The 16,831-nt window shown below is 44.9% G+C and overlaps 1 protein-coding gene across 2 annotated transcripts in view; it reads right to left on the bottom strand.

Moving 5' to 3' along the window:
- slc39a4 (solute carrier family 39 (zinc transporter), member 4) overlaps window positions 1–10,682 on the bottom strand; it is a 38,245-nt gene extending 27,563 nt beyond the window's left edge. For both annotated transcript variants that reach the window (XM_031904508.1, XM_031904509.1), the window contains exon 1: window positions 10,360–10,682. In XM_031904508.1, coding sequence (XP_031760368.1) covers window positions 10,360–10,647 — 288 coding nt within the window. In that variant the 5' untranslated portion in view covers window positions 10,648–10,682. The remainder of the gene's footprint in view (window positions 1–10,359) is intronic.
- Window positions 10,683–16,831: the final 6,149 nt, after the last annotated feature.

Below are 16,831 nucleotides of genomic sequence, written 5' to 3'. Positions count from 1 at the left end.
GGAATCATACATACCAGATACTGGGGGGAAATCATACATACAGTATACTGGCGGGGGGATCATTATTACAGTAGATCGAAGTGTTACTGGTTTGGTGAGGGAATCATATATACAGTATTACTGGAAGGGGGCGGAATCATATATACAGTATTACTGGGGGGAATCATATATTACATAGTTACTGGGGGAATTCATATAACAGTTAACTGGGGGAATCATATATACAGTATTACTGGCGGGAATCATAAATACCAGTATTACTGGGGGACATATATACAGTGTTACCTGGTGGGGAATCATATATACAGTATTACTGGGGGGGGGGGGAATCATATATACAGTATTACTGGGGGGAATCATACAACAGTATTATGGGGGTGGAATCATATATACAGTATTATGGGGGGATCATATATACAGTTATTACTGGGGGGGGGAAATCATATAATACGTATTACTGGGGGAATCATACATCAGATACTGCGGGGGGGAATCGTATCTAAATATTACGTGGGGGACATATATACAGTATACTGGGGGGAATCATAATACGAGATTACTGGGTGGGGATCATATATACATATTACTGGGGGGAATCATACATACCAGTATTACTGGGGGGGAATCATTACATACAGTATTACGGGGGGAACATACATACAGTATTACTGGGGGGAATCATACATACAGTATTACTGGGGGAAATCATACATACAGATTACTGGGGGTCAGTATATACAGTATTACTGGGGGGGGAATCATATATACAGTCATTAGGGGGAATCATAACATACAGTAGTACTGGGGGGAAATCATATATACAGTATACTGGGGGAATCATATATACAGTATTAACTGGGAGGGGGTCATATAACAGTATACTGGGGGGATCATATATAACAGTTATTACTTGGGGGGAATCATATATACAGTATTTACTGGGGGGATCATATAACAAGTATTATTGGGGGGAATCATATATAACAGGTATTACTGGGGGGGAATCATATATACAGTTTACTGGGGCGGGAATCATATATACAGTATTTACTGGGGGGGGAATCATATATTACAGTATTACTGGGGGGGAATTATACATTACAGTATTTACTGGGGTATATCATACATACAGTATTACCTGGGAATCATAATACATTATTATGGGGAATCATATATACAGTATACTAGGGGGAATCAGATAACAGATTACTGGGGGGATCATATAACAGTATTACTGGGGGGGATCATATATACAGTAATTACTGGGGGGGGAATCATATATAACAGTATTACTGGGTGATCATATATACAGTATTACTGGGGGGAATCAATATTATACAGTATTACTGGGGAGGGATCATATATATAACATATTACTGGGGGGAATCATATATACAGATTACTGGTGGGGGAATCATATATAGCAGTATTACTGGGGGGGAATCTAATACAGATTACGGGTGGGATTTCATATATACAGTATTACTGGGGGGAATTCATATATACAGTATTATGGGGGGGGAATCATATATACAGTATTACTGGGGGGGGGATCATACATACAGTATTACTGGGGGGGAATCATATACACAGTATTACGGGGAATCATATATACAGTATTCTGGGGGGAATCATATATACCAGTATTACTGGGGGGAATCATATATACAGTATTACTGGGGGGGGGAATCATATATACAGTATCTACTGGGGGAATCATAAATATACCAGTATTACGGGGAATCATATATACATATTACTGGGGGAACATACATACAGTATTCTGGAGGGGGGGAATCATATATACAGTATTACTGGGGGGGAATCATATATACAGTATTTAACTGGGGGGAATCATATATACAGTAGTATTACTGGGGGGAACATAGTATACATATTACTTGGAGGAATCATTATATACAGTATTACTGGGGGGGGAATCATACATAACAGTATACTGGGGCGAATCATATATACAGTATTTACTGGGGGGGGAATCATATAACAGTATTACTGGGGGGAATCATATATAACCAGTATTACTGGGGGGGGAAATCAATATACAGTATTACTGGGGGGGAATCATATATACAGTACAGTATTACTGGGGGGACATATAACAGTATTACTGGGGGTGGGAATATATATACAGTTATAACTGGGGGGAATAATATACAGTATTACTGGGGGGAATATATACTACATAACTGGGGGGGGAATCATATATACAGTATTACTGGGGGGAATCATATATTACAGTATACTGGGGGGAATTCATATATACATATTACTGGGGGGAATCATACATTACAGTATTACTGAGGGGGGGAATCATATAACCAGTATTACTGGGGGGAATCCATACATACAGATTACTGGGATGGGGAATCCATATGATCCAGTTTTACTGGGGGGTGGAATCATAATACAGTATTATGGGGGGAATCATATATACAGTATTACTGGGGGGGGATCATTATATACAGTATTACGGGGGGAATTCATATATACAGTATACTGGGCGGGGGAATCATATATACAGTATTACTGGGGGGGGATCATATATACAGTATTACTGGGGGGGGATCATATATACAGTATTACTGGAGGGGAAATGCATAAATATACAGTATTACTGGGGGGGATTATCATATATACAGTATTACTGGTGGGGGAATCATATATACAGTATTACTGGGGGGATCATATATACAGATTACTTGGGGGGGAATCATAATACAGTATTACTGGGGGGGGATCATATATACAGTATACTGCGGGGAACATAGTATACAGTATTACTGGGGGGATACATATATACAGTATACGGGGGGATCATTAATATACAGATTAACGGGGGGGGAATCATATCTACAGTATTACGGGGGGGATCATATATACAGTATTACTGGGGGAATCATCATATACAGTATTACTGGGGGGGAATCATATATACGGGTAATTTCGGGGGTGGAATCCAAATATACAGTATTTACTGGGGGGGGGAATCAATATATACAGTATTACTGAGAGGGAAATCTACATAACAGTATTATGGGGGGGAATTCATATATACAGTATACGGGGGGGGAATCATATATACAGTATTACTGGGGGGAATCATATATACAGTATTACTGGGGGGGGAACATAATACAGTATACGGGGGGGAATCAATATACAGTATTATTGGGGGGAATTCATATATAACAGTATTACTGGGGGGAAATATATATAAACAGGTTATATTAACTATTTATTGGGGGGGAATCATATATACAGTATTAACTGGGGGGGAATCATATATACTAGTATTATGGGGGGGATCATAATATACAGTATTACTGGGGAATCATATATACAGTATTACTGGGCGGAATATATATACCAGATTACTGGGGGGGAATCATATAAACAGTATTATGGGGTTGAATCATATAACAAGTATTACTGGTGGGGAATTCATATATACAGTATTACTGGGGAATCATATATACAGTATACGTATATACAGTATTACTGGGGGGAATCATATACATACAGTATTACTGGGGGGGGGAGAATCATATATACAGTATTACTGGGGCGGGAATCATATATACAGTATACTGGTATATACAGTATACTGGGGGAATCATATAACATATTACTGGGGGGGAATCATATATACAGATTACTGGGGGGAATTCAAATATACAGTATTACCTGGGGGGGAATCATAATACCAGTACTTACTGGAGGGGGGATTCATATATACAGTATTACTGGGGGGAATCATATTATACAGTATATGTATACTTACAGGATTACTGGGGGGGAATCATATAATACAGATTTACTGGGGAGGAATCTATATACAGTTACTGGGGAGGGAGATTCATTTATACAGTATACTGGGGCGGGGGAATCATATATACAGTATTATGGGGGAATCATAGCTATACAAGTATACTGGGGGGGGGGAATTCATATATACAGTATACTGGGGGGGAATCATATAACAGTATTACTGGGGGAATCATATATACAGTATTTACGGGGGGAACATATATACAGTATTACTGGGGGGATCATACATACAGTATACTGGGGGGGAACATATTTACAGTATTACTGGGGGGGAATCATATATACCAGTATTACGGGGGAATCAAGATACATATTATGGAGGGGGTCATATAGTACAGTATTACTGGTGAGGGGAATCATATATACGTATTACTGGGGGTAATCATAGTATACAGTATTACTGTGGAGGGGGAAATCATATAACATATTACTGGGGGACATATATTACAGTATTACTGGAGGGAATCATATAATTACAGTATTACTGGGTCGGGAATCATATATACAGTATACTGGGGGAGGAATTCATATATACCAGTATTACTGGGGGAATCATATATACAGTATACTGGGCGGAATCATATTACATTCTGGCGGGGGGAATCAATATATACAGTATTACTGGGGGAATCATATATACAGTATTACGGGGGGAATCACATACAGTTTACTGGGGGGGGGAATCATATATACAGTATTACTGGGGTGAATCATATATACAGTATTACTGGGGAATCATACATACAGTAATTAACTGGGGGGAATCATATATACATATTACTGGGGGGAATCATATATACAGTATTACTGGGGGATCAATATATACAGTATTACTGGGGGAGGTAAATCATATATACAGTATTACTGGGGGAATCAATATACAGTATTACTCGGGGGGAATCATATAACAGTATACTGGGGGAATCATACATTACAGTATTACTAGCGGGGGAATCATATATACAGTATTACTGTGGAATCATACAACAGATATTACGGGGGGAATCATATAATACAGTATACTGGGGGAATCATATATACAGTATTACTGGGTGGGATCATATATACCAGTATTACTGTGGGAGGGGAATCATTATATACAGTACTTACTGGGGGGGAACATATATTACAGTATTTACTGGGGCGGAGTCATATATACAGTATTACTGGGGGGAATCATATAGACAGTATTACTGTTGGGGAATCATATATCAGTATTACTGGGGGGAATCATATATACAGTATTACTGGGGGAATTCATATATACAGTATTACGGGGTGGGAATCATATATAACAGTATTACTGGGGGGGGATCATATATACATATTATGGGGGGGGGAAATTCAATATACAGTATTACGGGGGGGGATCAAATATACAGTATTACTGGGGGGGATAATATATACAGTATTACTAGGGGATCATATATACAGTATGACTGGAGGGGAATCATATATACAGTATTACGGGGGGGATCATATATACCAGTATTACTGGGGGGGATCATATATACAGTATTACTGGGGGGATCATAATATACAGTATTACAGTGGCGGGAAATCATTATATACAGTATTACTGGGGGGGGATTATATATTACAGTATTACTGGGAATCATATATTACAGTTATTTTACTGGGGGGAATCATATATACAGTATTACTGGTAGGGGATCATATATACATATTACTGGGGGGGGAATCATATTATACAGTATTACTGCGCGGGGGGACCATATATACAGATACTGGGGTGGAATCATATATACGTATACGGGGGATCATTCATATATACAGTATTACGCGGGGAATCATATATACAGTATACGGGGGGGGGATCATATATACATATTACCTGCGGGGGAATCAATATATACAGTATTACTGGGGGGGAATCATATATAAACAGTATACTTGGGCTGGGAATCAATATACAGTATTACTGGGGGCGGATCATATAATGTGTTACAGTATTACTGGGGTGGGGATTCATATATACAGTATTACTGGGGGATATCATATATACAGTATTACTGGGGCGGGAATCATAGTATACAGTATTAACTGGCGGGGGAATCATATTACAGTATTACTTGGGGGGGAATCATATATTACAGTATTACTGGGGGGTATTCATATATACAGTATTACTCGGGGGGAATCATATATACAGTATACTTGGGAGGGAGGAATCATATATACAGTATACTGGGGTTGGTACTATATACAGTTATTATGGGGGGGGGAATCAATTATTACACAGTATTACTGGGGGGGGAATCATATATAACAAGTATTAACTGGGAGGGGAATCAGTATATACCAGTATTACTGTAGTATACAGTAGTACTGGGGGGAATCATATATCAGTATTACTGGGGGGGGAACATATATACAGTTATTACTGCGGGGGGAGATCATGATATACATATTACTGGGGGGAATCATACATACAGTATTACTGGGGGCGGTGAATCATATATACATATTACTGGGGGCGGATCATATATACAGTATTACTGGGGGAATACATATATACAGATATTATGGGCGGGGAATCATAGATACAGATTACTGGGGGGGGAATTCATATATAAGTGTTACTGGGGGGGAATCATATTTACAGTATTACTGGGAGGGGGGGGGAATCATATATACAGTATTACTGGGGGGAAATCATATATACATATTACTGGGGGGGGGAATCATATATACAGTATTACTGGGAGGGGGAATCATACATACAGTAATTACTGGGGTGGGGGAATCATATATACATTATTACTTGGGGGGAATTCATATATACAGTATACTGGGGGGGGGATCATTATATACAGTATTACTGGGGGGGAATCATATATAAACGTATTCTGGGGGTGGAATTCATATATTACAGATTTACTGGGGGGGAATATATATACAGTATGTAACTGGAGGGGGGGGATCATATATAAAAGTATTACTGGGGGGGAATCATATATACATATTACTGGGGAATCCATATATACAGTATTCTGAGGGGGGAATCTATATACAGTATTACTTGGGGGGGGAATCGATATATACAGTATTTACTGGGGGGAACATATATACAGTATTACTGGGAGGGAAATCTATATGACAGTGATTATGGGGGGGATCATATTATACAATATTATGGGGGGGGATCATAATACAGGTATTACTGTGGGGGAATCATATATACAGTATTACTGGTGGGGGGAATCATATATACAGTATTACTGGGGGGGAATCATATATACAGTATTACTGGGGGGGAATCATATATACAGTATTTCTGGGGAGGGAATCAATATACAGTATTACTGGGGGGGGGAATCATATATACAGTATTACTGGGGGGATCATATATACAGTATTACTGGGGGGGGAATCATATATACAGTATTACTGGGGGGATCATATATACAGTATTACTGGGGGGAATCATATATACAGTATTACTGGGGGGGAATCATATATACAGTATTACTGGGGGGAATCATATATACAGTATTACTGGGGGGGAATCATATATACAGTATTACTGGGGGAATCATATATACAGTATTACTGGGGGGAATCATACATACAGTATTACTGGGGGGGGAATCATATATACAGTATTACTGGGGGGGGGAATCATATATACAGTATTACTGGGGGGAATCATATATACAGTATTACTGGGGGGAATCATTATTACGTATACTGGGGGAATCATATATACAGTATAACTGGGGGGAATCATATATACAGTATTACTGGGGGGAGAGAATCATACATACAGTTTACTGGGGGGGGGAATCATATATACAGTATTACTGGGGGGGAATCATATATACAGTATTACTGGGGGAATCATATATACAGTATTACTGGGGGGGGGGAATCATATATACAGTATTACTGGGGGGGGATCATATATACAGTATTACTGGGGATCATATATACAGTATTACTGGGGGGGATCATATATACAGTATTACTGGTGGGGGGAATCATATATACAGTATTACTGGGGGAATCATATATACAGTATTACTTGGGGGGGGGAATCATACATACAGTATTACTGGGGGGGAATCATATATACAGTATTACTGGGGGGGATCATATATACAGTATTACTGGGGGGATCATATATACAGTATTACTGGTGGGGGGGAATCATATATACAGTATTACTGGTGGGGGGGGAATCATATTACAGTATTACTGGTGGGGGGAATCATATATACAGTATTACTGGTGGGGGGGGGATCATATATACAGTATTACTGGTGGGGGGGAATCATATATACAGTATTACTGGGGGAGGATCATATATACAGTATTACTGGGGGGGATCATATATACAGTATTACTGGGGAGGATCATGTATACAGTATTACTGGGGGGGGGGGGATCATATATACAGTATTACTGGGGGGGAATCATATATACAGTATTACTGGGGGGAACATATATACAGTATTACTGGGGGGAATCATATATACAGTATTACTGGGGGGGAATCATATATACAGTATTAGCTGGGGGGAATCATATATACAGTATTACTGGGGGGTAATCATATATACAGTATTACTGGGGGGGGGAAAATCATATATACAGTATTACTGGAGGAGGATCATATATACAGTATTACTGGGGAGGGATCATATATACAGTATTACTGGGGGAGGATCATATATACAGTATTACTGGAGGAGGATCATATATACAGTATTACTGGGGGGGATCATATATACAGTATTACTGGGGGGAACATATATACAGTATTACTGGGGGGAATCATATATACAGTATTACTGCGGGGGGGAATCATAATATACAGTATTACTGGGGGGGGAATCATATATACAGTATTACTGGGGGGAATCATATATACAGTATTACTGGGGGGAATCATATATACAGTATTACTGGGGGGGAATCATATATACAGTATTACTGGGGGGGGAACAGCAGTATTAGTGCTGGTTCTGACTCCTGATACAACTCCCCAATATCCATTCATCCCTCATTCTCACTGGGTTTATAGTTATGTGTAACTGTCACTGTGTCTGTCCCTTTCCCCTTCTCTGCACTGCTGGTTCTGACTCTTGATACAACTCCCCAATACCCATTCATTCCTCATTCTCACTGGGTTATAGTTATGTGTAACTGTCACTGTGTCTGTCCCTTTCCCTTCTCTGCACTGCTGGTTCTGACTCCTGATACAACTCCCCAATACCCATTCATTCCTCATTCTCACTGGGTTTATAGTTATGTGTAACTGTCACTGTGTCTGTCCCTTTCCCTTCCCTGCACTGCTGGTTCTGACTCTTGATACAACTCCCAATAACCCGTTCATCCCTCATTCTCACTGGGTTTATAGTTATGTGTAACTGTCACTGTGTCTGTCCCTTTCCCTGCACTGCTGGTTCTGACTCCTGATACAACTCCCCAATACCCATTCATCCCTCATCTCACTGGGTTATAGTTATGTGTAACTGTCACTGTGTCTGTCCCTTTCCCTTCCCTGCACTGCTGTTCTGACTCCTGATACAACTCCCCAATACCCATTCATCCCTCCATCTCACTGGGTTTATAGTTATGTGTAACTGTCACTGTCCCTTTCCCTTCCCTGCACTGCTGGTTCTGACTCCTGATACAACTCCCCAATACCCATTCATCCCTCATTCTCACTGGGTTTATAGTTATGTGTAACTGTCATGTGTCTGTCCCTTTCCCTTCCCTGCACTGCTGGTTCTGACTCCTGATACAACTCCCCAATATCCATTCATTCCTCATTCTCACTGGTTATAGTTATGTGTAACTGTCACTGTGTCTGTCCCTTTCCCTTCCCTGCACTGCTGGTTCTGACTCCTGATAACAACTCCCCAATATCCATTCATTCCTCATTCTCACTGGGTTTATAAGTTATGTGTAACTGTCACTGTGTCTGTCCCTTTCCCTTCCCTGCACTGCTGGTTCTGAATCCTGATACAACTCCCCAATATCCATTCATTCCTCATTCTCACTGGGGTTTATAGTATGTGTAACTGTCACTGTGTCTGTCCCTTTCCACTTCCCTGCACTGCTGGTTCTGACTCCTGATACAACTCCCCAATACCCATTCATTCCTCATTCTCACTGGGTTTATAGTTATGTGTAACTGTCACTGTGTCTGTCCCTTTCCCTTCCCTGCACTGCTGGTTCTGACTCCTGATACAACTCCCCAATATCCATTCATTCCTCATTCTCACTGGGTTTATAGTTATGTTTAACTGTCACTGTGTCTGTCCCTTTCCCTTCCCTGCACTGCTGGTTCTGACTCCTGATACAACTCCCCAATACCCATTCATCCCTCATTCTCACTGGGTTTATAGTTATGTGTAACTGTCACTGTGTCTGGCCCCGGGGTTTATGGCTTTGCACTTTGCTCCAGTCGTGCAGGCTCAGCTGGCAGTTTTGCACTCGGCTGGCAGTTTTGCACTCGGCCCGGTTGCACGGGGGACTCACCTTTTCGCACGGCCCACTCTCGCACTGCACACGTTCCTCCAGGCACTTTATAAGGGCGCTCAGCCCAGTCCCATCCAGAGCAGAGTGTCCCGGTGGGGAGAAGAGGCTCAGCACCCGCTGAAATACCCCGGCCTGTAGGGGGGGCACGGGGCACAGGAGCAGGAGGAGCAGGAGGGGAGATGAATCCATGGAGCACTGGGGGGCTGGGGGGCTGCTGCAGGAGGGTCCCACTGGGTTCTTCCTCTGCTTATAAAGTGACATGGGACAGCGGCTGCACTTATTCTCCATGTTCCCCACATGCCCTGTGATTGGCTGCCATTGGAGCTTAGGCACCCCCCCCCCCGCTCCTATCTCACCTGTAGCAGCCATTCCCCTGCTGAGCACCCTGCCTAATCATTACACAACTGTCACCCGCTGGGTGCCGAGAGGCAGAGCCGGTCTGGCCGAAGCCCGAGGGGATTAACCATCTACTGGAACGGAGCTGCTCCCCTTACTGAGCTGTACCCATTTATATCTGCACCCCTTACTGAGCTGTACCCCTTTATATCTGCACCCCTTTATATCTGCACCCCTTACTGAGCTGCTCCCCTTACTGAGCTGTACCCCTTACTGAGCTGCACCCCTTACTGAGCTGTACCCCTTACTGAGCTGCACCCCTTACTGAGCTGTACCCTACTGAGCTGCACCCCTTACTGAGCTGCACCCCTTACTGAGCTGTACCCCTTACTGAGCTGCACCCCTTACTGAGCTGTACCCCTTACTGAGCTGCACCCCTTACTGAGCTGTACCCCTTACTGAGCTGCACCCTTTACTGAGCTGTACCCCTTACTGAGCTGCACCCCTTACTGAGCTGCACCCTTTATATCTGCACCCCTTACTGAGCTGCACCCCTTACTGAGCTGTACCCCTTACTGAGCTGCACCCCTTTATATCTGCACCCCTTACTGAGCTGCACCCCTTTATATCTGCACCCCTTACTGAGCTGCACCCCTTACTGAGCTGTACCCCTTACTGAGCTGCACCCCTTTATATCTGCACCCCTTACTGAGCTGCACCCCTTTATATCTGCACCCCTTTATGAGCTGCACCCCTTTATATCTGCACCCCTTACTGAGCTGCACCCTACTAGCTGTACCCCTTACTGAGCTGCACCCCTTTATATCTGCACCCCTTACTGAGCTGTACCCCTTACTGAGCTGCACCCCTTACTGAGCTGCACCCCTTTATATCTGCACCCCTTACTGAGCTGCACCCCTTTATATCTGCACCCCTTACTGAGCTGCACCCTTTATATCTGCACCCCTTACTGAGCTGCACCCCTTTATATCTGCACCCCTTACTGAGCTGTTGTCCCTACTGAGCTGCACCCCTTACTGAGCTGTACCCCTTACTGAGCGCTTTATATCTTGCACCCCTTACTGAGCTGACCCTTTATATCTGCACCCCTTACTGAGCTGCACCCCTTTATATCTGCACCCCTTACTGAGCTGCACCCCTTTATATCTGCACCCCTTACTGAGCTGTGTCCCTTACTGAGCTGCACCCCTTACTGAGCTGACCCCTTACTGAGCTGCACCCCTTTACTGCACCCCTTACTGAGCTGCACCCCTTTATATCTGCACCCCTTACTGAGCTGTGTCCCTTACTGAGCTGCACCCCTTACTGAGCTGTACCCCTTACTGAGCTGCACCCCTTTATATCTGCACCCCTTACTGAGCTGCACCCCTTTATATCTGCACCCCTTACTGAGCTGCACCCCTTTATATCTGCACCCCTTACTGAGCTGCACCCCTTTATATCTGCACCCCTTACTGAGCTGCACCCCTTTATATCTGCACCCCTTACTGAGCTGTGTCCCTTACTGCTGACCTGTTTAGCAGGATCAAGGCCTTTCTCTTTATAGCCCAGTTGGTAGTTTTTGGTGGTGACTGTAACACGGTGACTCTGCGTATGATCGGGGGGGGGGGGTGCCGCAGGCTGACTGGGCTCCGATACTCAGAGAGGCGGGGCTTGTGGATGTGCACATTGGCCACTACCCAGAGTGCACAGGGTTCCCCATCTATAGAGGTGCATGTAGGCCTTGATAGGCAGGTTTTTGGTTAAAGAAGACTCTCTAGAGCTTTCTGATCACTGTATGTTGTTGGTTTCCCTGAATGTCTCTCAGACCCCTCAGAGGGGTAAGGGTTTATGGGGGTTTAATTCAGCCCCCCAGGGGGAGGAGTGGGTTAAACAATCTTTCAGGGACTTTTTTTTTAAGACCCAGGAATCTTCAGTAGATGTTGCAGCAGTGAGGCTGAGTGGAGGCTGAGTGGAGGCTGAGTGGAGGCTATAAGGAGGGCAGTGGGACTCTATTGAGGCCTAGCAAACAAAATACAAATTGATAAATACTGTGCCTGTCTTGCCCTCAGGGGGGGGGGATCCTGCCTTTGATCTCTTGTACGTCTAACCTGTGGCCCAATCCAACATTCAGATACTTGGGATTACTGTAAGATCAGCCAGGGCAATTATGCCAGGGCAATTATACCAGGGCAATTATACCAGGGCGATTATGCCTCCCAAATTGGGAGAAGAAGTTGGAGACTCCATCTGCACTGGTCAGGAAGGGTTAAAGTAGACCGTAAGGCAGATGGAAAGGGTTAAAGTAGACCGTAAGGCAGATGGAAAGGGTTGAAGTAGACCGTAAGGCAGATGGAAAGGGTTAAAGTAGACCGTAAGGCAGATGGAAAGGGTTAAAGTAGACCGTAAGGCAGATGGAAAGGGTTGAAGTAGACCGTAAGGCAGATGGAAAGGGTTAAAGTTTGATGAAGACCTTCTGCTCCCAATCAGCTGTGTCGGCCTTTGGCCTCAGTCTTTCTATGGATTTGGGGTGTGTTTTTCCTGCTTTTGTGGGGAAACAAAATGAACCTCAACAAAAGGAATGTCCCCCACCTGCAAAGGAAGGAAGGGGGGCCTTATTGTGATAATCCCTTGTGTTCTTTGGGAACAACTTTATTAAGTACAACGTCAGCAGCCTCCTTCTGGGGAAGCCTCCCGGGCAGAAACCTTCAGGATATGGGTCTGTCCTTGGGGAATGGCCGCTGGGTAAAGAGCACGCAAACCCCCCATGGCCCCGGAGAGAACATACGTGTGTGTGTGTTTTAGTGTGTGTGTGTGTCCTATTGTTTCCCCCCATTAGATGGTTCTGATTGGGCCGCACATTTGCTGGAACCGCAGCCACAGCACCCACCAAGGGAAGAGTCTCCCAGAGTGATAAGGGTGGAGGATTATGGGAAACAGTTTACCAGGATGGTTTATTCAGGTTCCGGGACCACTCTCATATTAAAGAGTTAATTGCCCCAGAGCCCATTAACTATAGCTCTACTTTTAATATTGAGTGTATCCCTACAGCCCAGGTAACCTTAAGGGTTAATGACCAGCTAGTTACCCTTTGTGTTGTGGTTGCACCCTGGCTGCCTGCCCCATGTTACTGGCAAGGGATTTACCTTGTTATTCTTCCCTAATCCCAACACCTCCCTGCAGAACCTGCCTGCCCAGATCTGGTACCAAATGGTTCCCTGGAAAAGTCCCAGAAACAGAGACGTGGGGGACAAACTGCAAAGGGGGACGTTTTGCACCCAATGGTTTAGAATTTAGTGGTGAGCACAACTTTCCCTTTAGTTTAAACAAGAGCAGTGGCCCCTCCCATCATTCCCAGCTACAGTCAGGTGATCCCAATGGGCCAATAAAAGGGCAACCATTTGGGAGTTTTAACCTTGAAAGCAAGTAAGTTGCAGGTAAAACTCAGTCCCTTTCTTAAATGTATAATGAAGCAGTAGGATTCTTAATGAATCACATAAGTAAGTGTAGGACTGGCCAGACTGGGGGTAAGTGAGTGTAGTACTGGCCAGACTGGGGGTAAGTGACTGTAGGATTAGTCAAACTGGGGGTGAATGAGTGTAGGATTGGCCAGACCGGGGGTGAGTGAGGGTAGGACAGGCCAGACCGGGGGTGAGTGAGTGTAGTACAGGCCAGACTGGGGGTGAGTGAGTGTAGGACAGGCCAGACCGGGGGTGAGTGAGTGTAGGACAGGCCAGACCGGGGTTAAGTGAGTGTAGGACTGGCCAGACTGGGGGTAAGTGAGTGTAGGATTGTCCAAACTGAGGGTAAATGAGTGTAGGATTGGCCAGACCGGGGGTGAGTGAGGGTAGGACAGGCCAGACCTGGGGTGAGTGAGTGTAGGACAGGCCAGACTGGGGGTGAGTGAGTGTAGGACAGGCCAGACTGGGGGTGAGTGAGGGTAGGACAGGCCAGACTGGGGGTGAGTGAGTGTAGGACTGGCCAGTAGTGATGGGCAAAATGTTTTGGCAGGCATGGATTCGCGGCGAATTTCTGCATTTCGCCATTGGTGGATTGTTTTGAAAAACGGATGAAAAAATTAGCCGCGGGAAAATTCGGCACACGTTGAAAAATAGTCGCGGGCGCAAAAAAAAAATTAGTCGCGGGCGTCAAAAGAATAGCCGCGTGACAAAAGAATAGCCGCGGGTGACAAAAGAATAGCCGCGGGTGACAAAAGAATAGCCGGGGGCAACAAAAGAATAGCCGCGGGCGACAAAAGAATAGCCGCGGGTGACAAGAGAATAGCTGCGGGTGACAAAAGAATAGCTGCGGGCGAAAAAAGAATAGCTGCGCGACAAAAGAATAGCCGCGGGTGACAAAAGAATAGCTGCGGGCGACAAAAGAATAGCTGCGCAACAAAAGAATAGCTGCGCACAACAAAAGAATAGCCGCGGGTGACAAAAGAATAGCCGCGGGTGACAAAAGAATAGCCGCGGGAGACAAAAGAATAGCTGCGGGTGACAAAAGAATAGCCACGCGACAAAAGAATAGCTGCGGGCGACAAAAGAATAGCTGTGGGCAACAAAAGAATAGCCGCGCACAAAAAAAGTATAGCCACGAGCGACAAAAGAATAGCCGCGGGCGACAAAAGAATAGCCGCGGGCGACAAAAGAATAGCCGCGGGCGACAAAAGAATAGCTGCGGGCGACAAAAGAATAGCTGTGCGACAAAAGAATAGCTGCGCGGGGGTGTGAGTGAGGGTAGGAGGGGCCAGACCGGGGGTGAGTGAGGATTGACAAACAGAACTGGGATTAAAGGTGAAATAATAAGAATAGCCGCGGGTGACAAAAGAATAGCCGCGGGAGACAAAAGAATAGCTGCGGGTGACAAAAGAATAGCCACGCGACAAAAGAATAGCTGCGGGCGACAAAAGAATAGCTGTGGGCAACAAAAGAATAGCCGCGCACAAAAAAAGTATAGCCACGAGCGACAAAATAATAGCCGCGGGCGACAAAAGAATAGCCGCGGGCGACAAAAGAATAGCCGCGGGCGACAAAAGAATAGCTGCGGGCGACAAAAGAATAGCTGTGCGACAAAAGAATAGCTGCGCGGGGGTGTGAGTGAGGGTAGGAGGGGCCAGACCGGGGGTGAGTGAGGATTGACAAACAGAACTGGGATTAAAGGTGAAATAATAAGAATAGCCGCGCGAAAAAACAATAGCCGCGGGCGACAAAAGAATAGCCGCGGGCGACAAAGGAATAGCCGCGGGCGACAAAAGAATAGCCGCGGGTGACAAAAGAATAGCCGCGGGCGACAAAAGAATAGCTGCGGGCGACAAAAGAATAGCCGCGGGCGACAAAAGAATAGCTGCGGGCGACAAAAAAATAGCTGCGGGCGACAAAAGAATAGCTGCGGGCGACAAAAGAATAGCCGCGGGCAACATAAGAATAGCCGCGGGCGACAAAAGAATAGCTGCGGGCGACAAAAGAATAGTCGCGGGCGTCAAAAGAATAACTGCGGGCAACAAAAGAATAGCCGCGTGACAAATGAATAGTTGCGGGCAACAATTTTTTTTTGACGCACGACAACTTTGCCGTTTCACTCATCACTACTGGCCAGACCGGGGGTGAGTGAGTGTAGGACTGGCCAGACTGGGGGTGAGTGAGTGTAGGACTGGCATGACTGGGGGTGAGTGAGTGTAGGACTGGCCAGACTGGGGGTGAGTGAGTGTACGACTGGCCAGACCGGGGGTGAGTGAGTGTAGGACAGGCCAAACTGGGGGTGAATGAGTGTAGGGATTGGCCAGACCGGGGTGAGTGAGTTAGGACTGGCCAGACTGGGGGTGAGTGAGTGTAGGACTGGCATGACTGGGGGTGAGTGAGTGTAGGACTGGCCAGACTGGGGGTGAGTGAGTGTACGACTGGCCAGACCGGGGGTGAGTGAGTGTAGGACAGGCCAAACTGGGGGTGAATGAGTGTAGGATTGGCCAGACCGGGGGTGAGTGAGTTAGGACTGGCCAGACTGGGGGTGAGTGAGTGTAGGACTGGCCAGTAGTGATGGGCAAAATGTTTTGGCAGGCATGGATTCGCGGCGAATTTCTGCATTCCGCCATTGGCGGATTGTTTTGAAAAACGGATGAAAAAATTAGCCGCGGGAA

Source organism: Xenopus tropicalis, chromosome 6 (assembly GCF_000004195.4).
Source record: "Xenopus tropicalis strain Nigerian chromosome 6, UCB_Xtro_10.0, whole genome shotgun sequence".
Classification (NCBI taxonomy): domain Eukaryota; kingdom Metazoa; phylum Chordata; class Amphibia; order Anura; family Pipidae; genus Xenopus; species Xenopus tropicalis.
Note: the sequence above shows the minus strand (reverse complement) of the source record. Positions and strands in the feature narration are given on the sequence as shown.